The sequence below is a fragment of the Phoca vitulina genome, unplaced genomic scaffold (assembly GCF_004348235.1).
Source record: "Phoca vitulina isolate PV1807 unplaced genomic scaffold, GSC_HSeal_1.0 scaffold2, whole genome shotgun sequence".
In the NCBI taxonomy this organism is placed as follows: domain Eukaryota; kingdom Metazoa; phylum Chordata; class Mammalia; order Carnivora; family Phocidae; genus Phoca; species Phoca vitulina.
In genome coordinates, this window is record NW_022589705.1 from 5,409,188 (window position 1) to 5,424,054 (window position 14,867).

The window sequence follows — 14,867 nt, forward strand, 5'->3', positions numbered from 1 at the left end:
GTTCCCCCGCCCCCTGTGTGCACTGCCCCTCTGCCGCCTCCCCTCTGCCCATTTCCTTGCCAGCCTCTGTGTCTGTCCCTGACTTGTTCCCTTCTATCTCTCCACCTGGGAGCGTAACCTCTGGATTCTTCTCTCCTCCAGGAAGATGATTTGAACGGGATCCACATTGTGGCCTTTGCAGAGAGGAGTGACCCAGGTAGGAAACTCCCAATCTGTCCCTTCACACCTTAAGCAAGATCTGATTTCTCCCCTTTGCCAGCCCTCATTCCATGCTCTTGCCTCACTTCCTGTCTGCAAGGCCACTGCAAGACATTGGGCACCCCCTGGTGGTCACCGGTTAGGCACGAATCCGTTGTCCGTTGTGCACACGGCTAAGAGATGCCGATGGATCAGAACCTCGTTCTACTCTGCTTAGCTGTCCAAAGTAGGAGGAAGCACTGAGTACTGGGGAGGATATAAAAACATCCTAGCTTTACAGGGGGTGTGTGTGTGTGTAAGAGAGAGAGAGAGAGACAACTTCTGTCCACATTAAAAGTTTATTTAACCATACTGTGATCTAGCCTATATAAATAACAATCCTCCATTACAATTACAACCAATGTATGCTTCGGTCTGTAAAATATGGTCTGTGCTTAGGAAACTTAATAGAAAATACTCGCTCAAATAGTGAGACCTGGACAAAACTAGCAGTTCATTTCTAAAGTGCAAAATGACCCTATAAATGGATGAGTAGCTTTGTTTTATTTTGGAACATGGACGACTTTTTCCTGCCTGCACTCTTTTTAGCATTGGTAGAGAGGGAAGTGCAGGGGAAAAAAATCAAATATTTCTGGCCGTAAAATGCTAGGTCCCTTTGGCAATGCTCTGTGACATAAAGGGTCCCCAAAGGGAAAGCGTAAGTGGGCATTCTGAGGTGCGTATTGGGGAGACTTGGCACGATCCAGACCGCACACATAGAAGGCAAGGAACTGCACTTAGGATGGCTCAGCAGCCAGGCCTTGGGCCATGAGGTGCCTGGGCAGGGGTCTCCAAACCTGAAAGCACAGAGAACCACAAGCACCAAAGCCGCCTGGAGCTGAGCATAACAGGCCCTTCAGAAACCTTTAATTTCACGGAGCTCGGAGGCAAGTGTTAAGGCACCGTCAGGCTTAGGAACCACTCCCCAGGTACAGCAGAACTGTGGTGTTGGCCTGAGACGTCTTGTACACTCATAGGGACAGACGAGGAAGCTTCAGGAAGTTGAGCAAACTTCCCAAGAGGGCACAAGGAGTTAAGGGTAGGTCATGAAGGAGCCACAGGTTGCCTTGGTCATCAGTACGTACCTGGTTCTTGCACAGCGCCTTGACACATAGTAGGTACTCAAAAAACGGATGTCGGGAGGTGATCGGATGAGTGGATGACTGACCGAGACTGAGCCCCAACACTTGGCCACCATGCCCGTTTTTTTTGTTGTTGTTAATACATTATCAGCCTCCATAGTTCTTACAGACAGAAGCCTAAATGCTGTTATCATACAGTTTTTAAACTTGAGAGATAATCCACAGTGACAGTATTCGCCTTTCTAAAGTGAGCGATTCGGTGGTAATTTTAGTATTCACACAGTTGTGCACTATCTAACTGTAGGCCATATTCGTCACCCCAAAAGGAAACCCCATGTCCGTTGGCAGTCATTCCTATTTCTCCCCCCACCCCCGGTCCCTGGCAACCACTAATCTACTTTCTATCTCTATGGATTTGATTATTGTGGATATTTCATGTGGATGGAATTATGTATCTGTGGCCTTTTTTGCCTAGCCCCTTTCACTGAGCATACTGTGTTCAAGGTTCATCCACTATGTAGCGTGTATCCGTAATTCACTCCTTTTTAGGGCCAAACAATGTTCCATTGTATCAAAACCAAATTGATGCTCCAAATTATCTGAGGGTTTCCTTCCCCTTTGTTTTTATTAAGGTTTTTGAATGCTCGCTGAGGTCTCAGTTTTCCCATCATTGACTTGCAGAGTTGGCAGAACTCTTCAAGGATATCTAGTCTTTGTCTGAAAAAAATGCCAGTATGGTTCCAGCAGTTTCTGGCCACCCTTCTGCCCCTGCAGGGGAAAATAGCGAAGGAAGCCAATTGCCCAGAGTTTACAAGCTATAATCAAACAGAGTCGGATCCCTGGTGTTGTGTGAACAGAGATGAAATTGCCATCAGCAGCAGCCTGCTGGCCAGACCCCAGCGGGCTTCCTCCTCCGCCCCACCTGCCCCCTTCCAGGATTGTGGGGAAGCCTGTCTTGCTCCCTGGAACAATGGAACAAAGAGGCCTCCACCAAGTTGCAGGAACCTGTTTGACCGAGATTGCTGCTATAATGAATCAAACTCCTGAAACTCCTTCCACCTCCTCCCTGCACAAATATCCTTGGGCCTGAAGCTGTGTTTTTCCCCAGAGGAGCCCAAGCTGGGGCTTGCTTTTGGGAAGCTGGAAGAAACGCACTGAAGGGGGGGGAGGGGGGCATGGCGTGGGGGATCGAAGCATATTTTTTTCATCCAGGGAGGGCCTGGCCCACTCGGGGCTAGGAAAGGGAAAGGCTTTTCTGTGAAAGTCCCGACGCTGCAGCTAGTCAGTCATTACCCGGAGGTCACTGATGTGTGACCCGGGGCGGAGGGGCCTGGCTGCAGGACCAGGAATTGCATTCCCACCCAGACAGAGGTTCTTCATATACCTTTGCTCTTGCTACTAAGCTGGGCATGGCCGATTGCTCCAACCAGGCCCCTGCCCGCTGGCCAAAGAAAGATCATCTATCTGGGACATCCCTACAGCTCTCCTGAAAGAGCTAACAGTCTCGGGGAACTGTGCTGTACCGGGAGGATCTCATTTGGTCCCTAAAGCCACTCTGTGATCAGTGCGTGATTATTACCATCCCAGCTCAGAGGAGAAAAGTGGGTCTTACGGGTTAAAGGGCCCAAATCGCTTGCTGGGATTCAAATTCCAGCAGGCTTTCTTGACCTCTGACCTCGCCCTGATGATGATGAAGATGGTGAGGATCACTTGTATGCTTATGGGACTGAACCCCATGTCGGGGCTGCTCTCTTTATTCCCATTTCTCCAGTGAGCAGCTGAGCACGCTACCTGCGGGCCGTCCGGCCGGGGCCGGCTCTGAGCATGCGCAGCGATGCTGCCGCACTAGTGGGGGGGACGGGGGGGGGGGGGGGGGGGGCAGGGAGAGCAGGAGAACGCGGGAAGTGAGAAGACAGGGCAGCCACCTGGAAGCTTGAGAGCCAATTAAGGAAGAGATGGCAGCCGTCCTCCCTGCTGTCCACGGATGTTCCCAGATTTGGAATTAGAGCCGACTAGCCGAGTGACCTGGGTCCCCCCGAGGGCGCTCCTCCGAGCCGTCCCGACACTGCCGGCTGCGAGCTTTGCTCCCCAGGCTGCAGGCGGCTGGCTCTCTGGGCCCTGGAAGGACGAGTCCGGAGCTCTGCTCTTGCCCCAGGCCCTGCGTGCCGCTCGGTCTTCCTCCTGCAGAGCCTCCCCGGCTCCTGCGCTCAGGATGCCCCCGGAGCCGCTGTTTGACAGGTTTGAAAATGAACACCCCTCCTCCGCCGCCCCCAGATGTGTCTGCATCAGGCTGACATCTTCTTTATAACACCTGCTGAAAGGTTCGCGGAGCGGCGTTTCTACATGAGCGCATGCAGGATGGATATCCTCCAAGGGCCCAGGGAATATTAGCACTAACAAGCTGGAAATGCGAGGACAGGCTGCCGTGTGCCCGCGTGGATTGCCCCGTTCCAACCGGATTGCAACCGCCTGGGGTTCTTGGAAAATGTTTTTGAGAGCAGTTGTCTCAAGAAGTGCTGACTGCTTATTTGAGCTTCCCAGTGTAAATCTGGTTTATCAAACTTAACATTTTTGGTTCTTGCTGAGTGCTAACCGTGCATGTAATCTTCACAACAACCGTCTGTACTAGGTACCCTCCTTATGGTCTTCCCCGATGTACAGATGAGGAAACAGGGGTATGGAGAAGTTAAATAACATCACCAGGTCACATAGTTAATAAGTGGTGGAACTGGGATTCAAACTCAGGCTCCCAGCCCGTAGGCTGTGCCCCGAGATACCCACGTCTCTCCCAGACCCGGCCCTGGCTCCTGACAGGGCTGTGACTGGCCTGGAACTGGTCCCCCAGGGCTTGGTGCAGCCTCATTCCCACCAGATCCTCCCTGCCTGGGTAGGAGGAGAGCATAATCACCGGTTTCCCCTCCCACAGAGATGTGATTCCCAGAGGCCTCTTGCTCGCCGTGGGAAACCTGGCTCCACACCAGCCCTCAGCCCTGGGTCATGGGACTTCAGGTTCCAAGCCCGTGTGGCAGGGAGCGAGTCACGGTTCTCACAGCACACCGGGTCCCTCTTCTTTATTTAGGTCGATCTCTGAGACTCCCATCACTTAGGGACTTCGCTGAGTTAACCAACCCAACACAGTGTGGCCGGGAGGAGGATGGTGCTCAGCGGCACGGATAGAAGGGGTGGGGGGGCTCGGTCCTCCAGAGGGTGCTGCCCCCTCACTGCCTTCTTGAGCCCCTTGCTTCCCTCCTATGGAAGCTTTCCCACTCAGCTCACAAATCTCAAGCACAACCTTGAGGAAGGAAGATGGCAACAGCGTTGGTAGGAGGGCCAAGACCTCGGAGGGAAAGTGATTGTGGAGATGGTTCTAGACGTGCAGACCGAAGAACTGAGTTAGAATCCTAGCTCTGCCGCTTGCTCCCACGTGATGCTGGGCAAGCCACGTACTCTCCCTGTGTCTCAACTCCATCCTCTTTAAAATGGAAAAACGAAAGTCTTCCTGACTCCATCGGGACTAGATGTGAAGATTAAATGCTCTGACAAGTCCTCTAGTTTCGGTGGCTAAATAATTGCTAGCCCCCAAATCACGGAATAATATTCCCTCCTTTTTTTTTTAATCTAGCTTTTTTTTTTTTTTTTTAATTATGGACTTTTCCTTCTGAAAGATACATGGCCACAATCTTAAAGGCCTCTAAGCTTAGTGCATCACTGATAAAGGAAACATTTATCCATTTCAAATCCATCCATTCATTCATGCAATTGCAATTGTGGACTCATCTTGGGCTTTACACTGAATTACAAAAGTGAAATATGGCTTCTTGCACCTGCCTTCCTGATCCAAAAGGGAGAGTCCACAGCGGCTGTTTCCCTTTTCCAAGACACCTGCCTGGACACCTGTTTTACAAAGAAACAGAAGCTCTCCCTAAGAGGAAATTGAACTTGTAACTTGCAATTTTTAGCAACTAAATACCTGGGAGACCAGTTTAGCTGCCTTACCTCAGCTTTCCCAGATGCAGGAGAATCCATTCCAGCAGGTCTACATCCAAGGCTGGGAATATAAGGGGAGAGAATGTATCCCAGGCTTGTGAACCTTGAATCAGGAATATCCAAGTTAGCTTAATGCCTTTAAAACAAAGGAACTAAACCTAACTCTAACCCACATATGGGGCAGGGTTCTCATAGTCACACCTGCTGGCACAGCCACCCCTGAGGCCTTCAGTCACAGAATCATGAGCAGGGGCCAGAGGGAACCACCCCATGACATACCATCTCCTGGCGTAACTTCCTACGAGCCTGTCTTCTCTACTGTGTGGGGCCAAGACTGTATAAAACACACTGCTTGTGCCCAGATCATTGTATTTATTACCTGTGCCCTGAATGGAGAGACGAATGGCCAGGTTTCTTGTATTCAGGCAGAAAAATCCAGATCATTTAGGAATAATGGCTAAAGCTTACTCTGTGTCTCAGGGATTTAGAAGTACTAACTCATGTAACCTACAACCAACCTTATGAAGTAGGTACTTTTATTATCATCATTCCAATTTTACAGATGAGGAACCAAGACTTAAATAACTTGCCCAAAGTCACGCTCAAAATGGCAGAACCAGGATTTGGACCAAGGTTGTTTGCCCCACGGGTCTGTGTGTTTAAGTGTCATGCTGGGTTGCTCGCTCCTGTTCTGTTCTTGAAAATATCCAGGAATGCAGAAGGATTATGTCCATTATGGAATTCATCATCCTGAAAGTCGAAAAGCTGTCCTTGGATCTGGATGAGGTTTCTCTTGCCTTAATGTCAACCTCATTTATCGATGTATTCCGTGAATGTTTTTTGAGTTTTCCTTACTTCCCTGTAGACACAAAAACCTTTCGTATTCCTAAAATTAAGCACTAAGCGAAAATTTTGACTTCTCTTGTTTACATAAAAACTGCCACCCATTTGATTTTTCTAGCAGAACCCAATTTTTATTCCTTCTATCTTTTCATTTTTATCTCCAAACCTGCTCTAGCATGTAGAGTAGAAAAGGTTCCTGTATGTAGCGTTCCTTTTCATTAGTTCCAACATTCTGTGGGGTTTTCCATCAGAAACCTATCATGCTATCTTGCGTGTTCAGCTATGGTACTGAGGACATCCCTGTCCCTTTACAATATGGTGCCTAGACGACTTCTCCCCTCCCTTTACGCAAGTCTGTCTTTTGCACCTCAGGTTTACTTTCTACGTGAATCAGGGTCTATGTCGTTGAATTTTATCCTCTTCATGAATTTCTGATTTGTCGAGATCGCTTTTAAATTTGGTTCTCACCTTCCAGGGTTCTTCCTTCTGGCTACTGAAAGTAGTCACGGAAAGTGTTTTAGAGAATTCCCTATTGTGGTCTATGCTTTATGATACATAACCCACAGATTCCCTGTTCTGCCCAGAGAAGGGGGACCCAGAGGCGGCAGGAGTAATATCCCCCAACCTCAACTCCACCCAATCCCCACAATGATAATGAACTCTAAAGCCTGTGCCCCTATTCACCCCAAGTGTCTGTCATACACGCTGACTCATGAGATACAGCTTTCCCTTGCTCTCACGATGTTCTCATCACGTCACTTTGCTTTTACAGAATACCTACGTTAGTACCTGTTTTTGCTGATGAAAAGAAGTCCAAAGAGGATTTTTGATTTTATCACGTGTTATTGCTTCTTCACTGTACAATATTTTGGTTCTTAGGAATGTTCTACTTTTGGCTATCAGGGGAAACCTGTAATTCAGAAAGAGATGGAAAAATCACGCAAGCAGAGTACATCTCTGCAGGAAGGGGCTGTGTCCTCTTCTTTCTGAGCAGTAGCTCTGCTTTCCAGGTAGCAAGGCCCGAGGGGGCCCAGTCTGGATCATACAGTTAGCAGTCCATATTGGCGACACTGGAAGTGACTACACCCACTCAAAGCAGAACTGCCAAGAATGGCATGCATTTGGCCTGGAATGTACAGGAGATGAGGAAGTGCAGAGAAAAACCCTTACCCAGAGGCCCCAGTTAGCCAAACAAAGGCTAGAGCTCCTAGGGAGAGGAGAGACTTGTTAAACAGAAGGGCTCATAGTGGCGGGGACCTTGGGCAAAAGAAGAAACCTTTACAACGAAAGAGCAGTTGCCGGACGGAATTCCGAGGCAGGTGGGGAATTCCTGGTAGAAAAGGTGCACATTTCAGGCCACACGTTCAGCCAAGCCAGAAATGTAACTTGACACTCTAGAATCAAACTTGTATCGTACCCAGTGGGAACCGGGTCTGGTCATGGATGGCCCCCCTACTCTCACCCCACCATCCCTAAAGGTCCGGTGTCTCGCCGCTTCTCAGGCATAGACAGGTGGGGGATACAGCTGGTCGGAGTGGGCTGTGGTTCCGTGTGGCCTCTAGCCCTTGCTCCCAGCAGGTCACCACTGGTCCTGTCCATCCCAACTGTGGCTTCGCCCATGTTCCTCAGAGCAACAGAGAACCAGTGGGGCCTCCTGGCAGACTTTTCTGCCCTCATGCTCCGGCACCACGGGGTTCTCCAAGAGATTCTGGGGCCTTTCCATTTCCCAGAGTTTCATTCTGAAACAAAGCATGGATGCCCTGTGCTCGGGGATCCCCTGGAACTGTGGAGTTTCTGTATGTGGACACGCATGCGCACGCACACACGCATGCACACGCAAACACACAGGCGCAGAGCTTCTTCTCAGGGACTTTCCAGAATCTTTGTTTTTAGTTGGGAGTGGGGTGGGAATGCTGAGGGTTTAGGGTGTACTTTCTCTTTTACTAAACCGTCTTCCAAAACTTTGTGTTTATGGTATAAATTTTAGGCTACCAGTCCTTAAAAGTTTAAGTTTTAATTTTTTTTTTAAATTAAGAAAAAATTGTGTTCTTGAGGCTCACAAGGCTTGTCTCTGCTTTTCTTATGAATCATCCCTCCCCTGGGGGTCATAAATGCTGATGCCTGAAGAGGGGGAGGGCAGAGCATACCAGGAAATCGTGAGAGAGGGAGGGAAACCCCATTTACTATCTCAAAGCTATGAAACCAGCCATAAATCAGAAGCTTCGTTTGAAGGTTTTAGAAATTCCAGGTTGCAGAAGACTAAGGGTCCAGGCTACATGTTCTTGGTTTGTAGAGCTCTGAGAGATAGCAAATTATTGGTTTCAAGAGAGGGCACAGAGCACTGAGGACCAGGCAGGGGTTCTTCTGATCTGGGATTGCACTTGGCTGACTCAAGGCTAGTCAGTTTTCACATGCAGATCAGCAAATTGAGCCCGGCTTTGAGTTAAGAACCAGCCACTTCCCTGTGAACTTTTAATATTTTTTTATTTAAAATTTTTATTGCTTCCTTTGAGTAAGCTGCTTCGTGGCTGGAGTTCTCATCTGACTCATTTTATAGAATAATCCTATAATTGAGGGTATGCACCAAATGGCCTAAGAAACCCTGTGGAAAAACCACTCCCTGCTCCTCATGCTGGAAGCCATGTATGTAAGGGGTTACTCAGACTTCTTGAATCCTGCTTCAGATGGCTACGAGTTCCTGGAAATCCTGAAACAGGTGGCCAGGGACAACACCGACAACCCTGACCTGAGCATCGTGTGGATCGACCCGGATGACTTTCCTCTGGTGAGTGTGTGTTCGGTGTGAGACCCGGAAACATGAAGGAGGGCGTGAAATAGGAGAAGCATGTGCAGAAACACAGTGACCACCCCTATCCAGTGTGGAAGACCGTGGCAACATTGTGGGGCAACATAGTGGTGCTGCCACGGTTAGACCCACCATTCTCATTCCGTGGAGACCAGGGAGCTGAGCCGCCCACACGAGTCAGCTGGGTGATATCCTTCTGCTAGCACTTCCATTTCTGTCCCTTGTCCCACTACCTCCCTTGCTACAGCCTCTTTCATGTTCTGGGAGGGGACTGTCATTCTCAGGCAACCTGAACTGATAAGTAATTAAAATCACACTTGACCATTTTGCATAGAGTGAAGAACTTCATGGAGGGAAGGAGTAACCTCTCGGAGGGCAGAGATCCTGTCTCATTCATTGTGTTCTCCCAGGTCCTAGCATGCTGAATGTGTAAGAAACTTAAAGTCCAAACTCTTGCTAGTGCCAGCGATCAATGGCCAGAAAGCCTTGATTATATACTTAATTTTAAAGAGAATAAACAGAATTTGTATGATACAGGAGCCCAATGGTGATGACAATGGATGTAGCTAATAGACTGCGTGCCTGGAACTATAGTAAATTCTTCATAGGCACCATCTCTCGAACCCTCCCATCAAACCTGTGAAGTAGGGACTGTCAGAATCCCTATCTGACAAATAAAACAATAACGGCCATCAAGGTTAAAGCTACTAAGTGGGAGATATGATATCCCGATCCAGGTCTGTCTGATGCCAAAGATTTGTCTACTAGTCAGTCAATAGACTTTAGCCTGAGCTAACTGCTGGTAATCAGTACAAGTTTAGTTATCATTTGGTTATAAATGATAACTTCTCTTCTTCCGGGAATTCGCATTTGTTGCATAGGACCTGACTGATCATATCATGATTAAGTAGTCAAAATTGAGGGAGTTTAATGATTTCAAGGGTCCTGAAATCCAAGCCTATATACAGAATAAGTCAGAGGCAGAGACTTTCATGACATCTGAAGCCAATGTCGTAATTCTGGGTAATCATAACAAAGTCATGGCCTCATAAGACCCTAAATACTATAACTTTTTTTTTTTTTAAAGATGTTATTTATTTGAGAGAGAATGTATGAACAAGGGTAGGGGCAGAAGGAGAGGGAGAAGCAGGCTCCCTGCTGAGCAAGGAGCCCAATGCAGGACTCCATCCCAGGACCCTGGGATCATGACCTGAGCCGAAGGCAGATGCTTAACCGACTGAACCACCCAGGCGCCCCTACTATAACTTTTTAGTTAGCCTCTGCCTGGCTGTATTTTTATCTGGACTGTTTTGTTATGCAAGCTTGCATATGGTCTGCAGTTGTCCCAATCTGTTCTATTTGTTTGTTTGCCTTGGTTTTTACAAAAGAGAAATCTTCAGACTGTCCGGATTTCCAGGTTCCTACTATCTCCGGTCCCCATCAGGCCATATATTTACCTTGGAGACTTTCTGCCACTGAACATTTGCATTGCCTTAGCCCCATGGCCCCTGACTCCTTTAGTCCCATCCCAGTCAGAGATTAGTCCCTGTGGATCCCAAGCCTGGTGAACTGGGGGGGGGGGGGAACCCTCTATTTGCATGACACTTCACAGCCTTCTCAGGCACCTCGTGGATCCCAGCGGCGCAGGGTAAGGGATTTTTAAATGGGACATTGAAAGAGAAGTGGAGGAAGATGGCTCTCTCACCACACATAAACTATAAAATTCCCAAACAGTCATTTGGGAACCGACTTTGGACCATCTCTATAATATTCTTCCTTACAGCTGTAGAAGCTTTTACATTACATGTTTTCATAGTTGGTGTTATGAACTCCTTTTTCCATACTTATCAAGTGCTTGAGGGCTGAGGCCAAGCCTTCAGTTTCTGAAGTGCCCACAGCTGTTTTGAAGAACTTTAAGTAATGGTGACCGATGATGGGATGGCAGGTGGGTCCAGCCACAAAACGTGGCTTTGACCGGGAATGCCCTCTGCCTGCTGTCTAATCTTATTTTTCGTTGCTTCAGCTCGTTGCCTATTGGGAGAAGACTTTCAAGATTGATCTATTCAAGCCACAGATTGGGGTGGTGAATGTGACAGATGTGAGTATACCCCATGAATGCTTGCTCACCAGTCACCCTCAGCTTGTCCTGTTTTCTGCCATGCAGCCCAGACTGTGATACCATGTAGAGGAGTCTAGCCTCCCCTGAAATGAGCAGGACCCTCGGCCCTGCCCAAGCCCAGGAAACTTGCCAGTGTGGCCCCAGCCTAGTCTCTGAGCCAGTCCCAATCCATGGCTTCAGGATTGTCTTCCATGGGCACTTCCTGGGAAAGGCATGGGCATGTTTCCTTGCTTATGGGGCCAGCCCATCCCGTTTTATTATTTGGAACTTTCCATCCAAGTAATCTGTCCTGTATTTTCTCCTAAAGCCCAACAACAAATTCTTTTTTACACAAAAGAACCCACACGGGAAGCTGCTATTGCACAGTGGGTGACTGTGGGGGGAGGGTGGTGCCGGGGAGGGGGCAGGGGGAAGATCATGAAGGAGGAGGAGGGGCCCCTCCTCACCGTGCAGACACCCTTGAACTGAGTGAGGGTGGGAAAAGCTGGTGTGGTGGACCGGCAGGACATGAGGAATTTTAGACCTTGCTCTCTACAGCTGCTACAACTCCACCGTAACAAAACAGAAGGGGAGACAGATACAACAGCTAATGAGCAAATACCGGACAGAAAGAGATGGTCCCAGAGAAGTCATTAGAGCCATAATTAATTGTGGTGGAAATGCTTGCGAATGGGGCCGGTTAGCAATGTCCTGTTATCCTGTTGGTAGGCCTTCAGTCCCCTGGGGAATTCTACATTTATTTATTCTGTACACTGCATTTTAAACTAATAATAATAATTAACACTTTTTAAAATTTACTCCAGTTAAAACATTTGTAAATAAAACAGTAGACTCTAAGGTGAAAAGCAAAAGTATTTCCCACTGCCCTGATCCCTTTCCTAGCCGCATTCCCAGAGGGAACCATTGGTGATAGTCTCATGGCTGTCCTACGAGAATGTCATACACATGTTTGTTGTTATTATATAGGTATCTTGTAGATACGCTCATGAAACCAGAAGGAAAAAAAACAGTGCAAATATAGTTATGATTCACAATAATACTTGATTTCAGTACCCCTGGGAACTGCCCCAATCCTGGGCTACCTCCCACCTCCCAGCACTTTCCACAGTATCAACCTAATGGTGGGGATCAGGAGGGCAGGCAGGTTAGGGTGGGGAGGGTCTCTTCCAGGCAGTGCTTTGATCTGGAGGAACTAATCCAGGGTGGGGAGGCAAGGATGAAGTTTGGGGTGGGTGGTAGGGGAGGTGGCATCTCGGGTTGGAGCAGCTGCTGGGCCTAGTGTGCTGGGCCTGGCCCATTCCCCTGCCAACCGTCCACAGCCTTGCCTCTGTACCCACTCTCCTTCCCCAGAGACCTCTGTGGGAAAATTACACACACAAACACACACACACACACACACAATGGAATACACGTTTCCCTTGACATTGCACAAGCAGGCTGCTACAGATAGCATTCTACATTGAGGCATTCCCATGAAACAGTGTGCACATGTTCCTGATGCCTGGGCCCGGCTGCTTGGAACCCTCTGGTCTGGCTGGTCCTTCCGGCAACTTACTCACTCGGTCCCTCGCTGCAGGCTGACAGTGTTTGGATGGAGATCCCTGATGATGATGACCTGCCCACAGTCGAGGAGCTGGAGGACTGGATCGAGGATGTGCTTTCTGGAAAGATAAACACTGAAGATGATGACAATGAAGATGGGGATGACGGGGATGACGATGAGGATGATGATGACGATGGCGATAATTCTGACGAGGAGTCTAATGACAGCGATGATGATGATGAATAGCCCTGACTCCGAATGGTGGATGAAAGCACAATCACAGCGGCCCACTACCATGCAGACAGCACTGGGGGGAGGGGGGGTGGCAAGCAGCCCCGGCCCACTCCCATCAGCTCCTTCCCCTTTCCCATCCCTTTTCCCACCCCTTCTCATCGGGAGCTGTACCATTCAGCAAATGCCTCTAAACCCAGTAATCCCACTCAGCAAGGACAATTGGAGAATTATTCCCATGTGGACTGTCTTGATTGTCTCAGAAAAGCTCTCATTCTTTGCCAGACCATCAGTGGTCATGGCAGTGCCGGAATCTGGTGGTCTGGGGACAATAATCCCCTGAAACCTCGACTCAAGTTTACTTGTTGTCTTTGATGTGACCGTAACAGAATTGATAGCTGGCAAACTCAAAGCATAGAGTGACCTTACAGTCAGAGCCCAGGGAGACCAAAGATTAATTCATTTAGCCCCCGTGCCGAGAACATCAGTGACGATCCCTCCTTAAGGCAAGAGGTTCCCTCTTAGGAAAGGCTCAGTCTTAGAAACAAGTTTCTAAATCAGGTTCTCTTGGCTCTGTTAAACTTATTATTTCAAGTGTATGTCACACCATTATGAACTCAGATCCAAGCATTTGGACAACTATCGGGAGGCCTTGAAACCCATGCGTACAGATGTAACAATCATTTCTAGGACATTAGGATATGGGATGGGAGGTTGATTTGCTTTCTGAACTTCCCTTTACTGACAAGTCTCACATTATACGCAAGGGAGTGGGGGGAACTGGAAGGATTAAAGGTTTTTAATTTTTTCTGCTGGGTTCATGTCCCTGATTGAGTCAGTTGGCTTCCTAGCCTGAGCTGGGATCTGGATACACTTTGCTGTTGCTGCTAGTGAGCCCTCCCATTGGGAGTGAAAGTTGGTTTATCCAGAGGTCAATCAATGCTCCATTTGTCAGCCCTCCCACACTTGAGCAGGACAATAGCTAGAGTTCATAACGGTGCCCTGAGGCACTGAGAAAATCCCAAAGTGCCTTCCAAACTATCTAGAAGTTACATTGTGCTCGGTAGTTTTAGCATTAAGTTTGCATTATCATGTTCTAATTTATTTTCTCAATCTTTTAACACATGTGTAAGACACTGCAAATTCTTCAGAAATAGAGTAATCCTTTTATGGAATAGTAGCCAACTAATTCTGTCATTAAACTTATACTTTGAAAATATTGAGACTCTCTTAAAAATCCTCTCTTGGTTTTTCCGATCCTGCTCATTCTCTCTTGGTTCCTGTTCTACCTCTCTGTTCCTTCTCTGTTTTCCTTTCTGGCCCCTCTTCCTCTGCCTGCCCTTTAAATGATAGTGTTTCACAGTATCTCTCTACTTTAACATTCTTCCAAGGTGCTATCATCCATAGCCAGCAGCTACCACTTGTGTGCTAATGACCTCCAAGTCTGGGTCTCTAACCTTGACCACTCTCTTAGTTTTAGATCCACTCATTCGTCTTGGTTCGGAGGTTGCACAAGCAATTCAAACAACAGAGCAAAACCCCAACTCATTACCTTCTCCCCTAAATTCTCCTTCTCTTCATGGTGTCCCAGATTGGAAGAGTGATATCACCACGTATCCAATTGTCCATGTGATCTGAAGGGGCCCTCTTCCCCTCTGCAACCACGGCATTTTGCGCATACCCCCAATCGTGGAAATTGTCCTTTAAATTGTAGTACGTGTTTACCTGTCTGTCCTTTCGCTAAACTGTAGGCTTCTTGGAGGCAAGGGATTTATTTATCTTTGTATCCTCAGCAGCTAGCACTTTGTCCAGCACAAAGGAGATATTCATTTATTGAACTGATGGGTGAATAATTGATTAACCAGAATACCTATAATTCCCCAGCACTGTTGGATAACAACGCTTACGAGGCGTCCTTATTTTTCTTTCTCCCCCTCACAAAGCCAGGCAGACACTTCCCAAGCTGGACTGTGCTGCCATCTAGCCAGATCCAACCACACCTCTAATAAGCTCTTGGGA

General features: G+C 48.0%; 1 protein-coding gene across 2 annotated transcripts in view; it reads left to right on the top strand.

Annotated features, from left to right (window-relative positions):
- CASQ2 (calsequestrin 2) overlaps positions 1-14,083 on the top strand; it is a 61,260-nt gene extending 47,177 nt beyond the window's left edge. Inside the window, exons 8-11 of one of the 2 annotated variants that reach the window (XM_032415612.1) lie at positions 142-196; positions 8,834-8,934; positions 10,979-11,053; positions 12,651-14,083. In XM_032415612.1, coding sequence (XP_032271503.1) covers positions 142-196; positions 8,834-8,934; positions 10,979-11,053; positions 12,651-12,863 — 444 coding nt within the window. In that variant the 3' untranslated portion in view covers positions 12,864-14,083. The remainder of the gene's footprint in view (positions 1-141; positions 197-8,833; positions 8,935-10,978; positions 11,054-12,650) is intronic. The other variant, XM_032415606.1, reaches the window with a different exon arrangement.
- Positions 14,084-14,867: the final 784 nt, after the last annotated feature.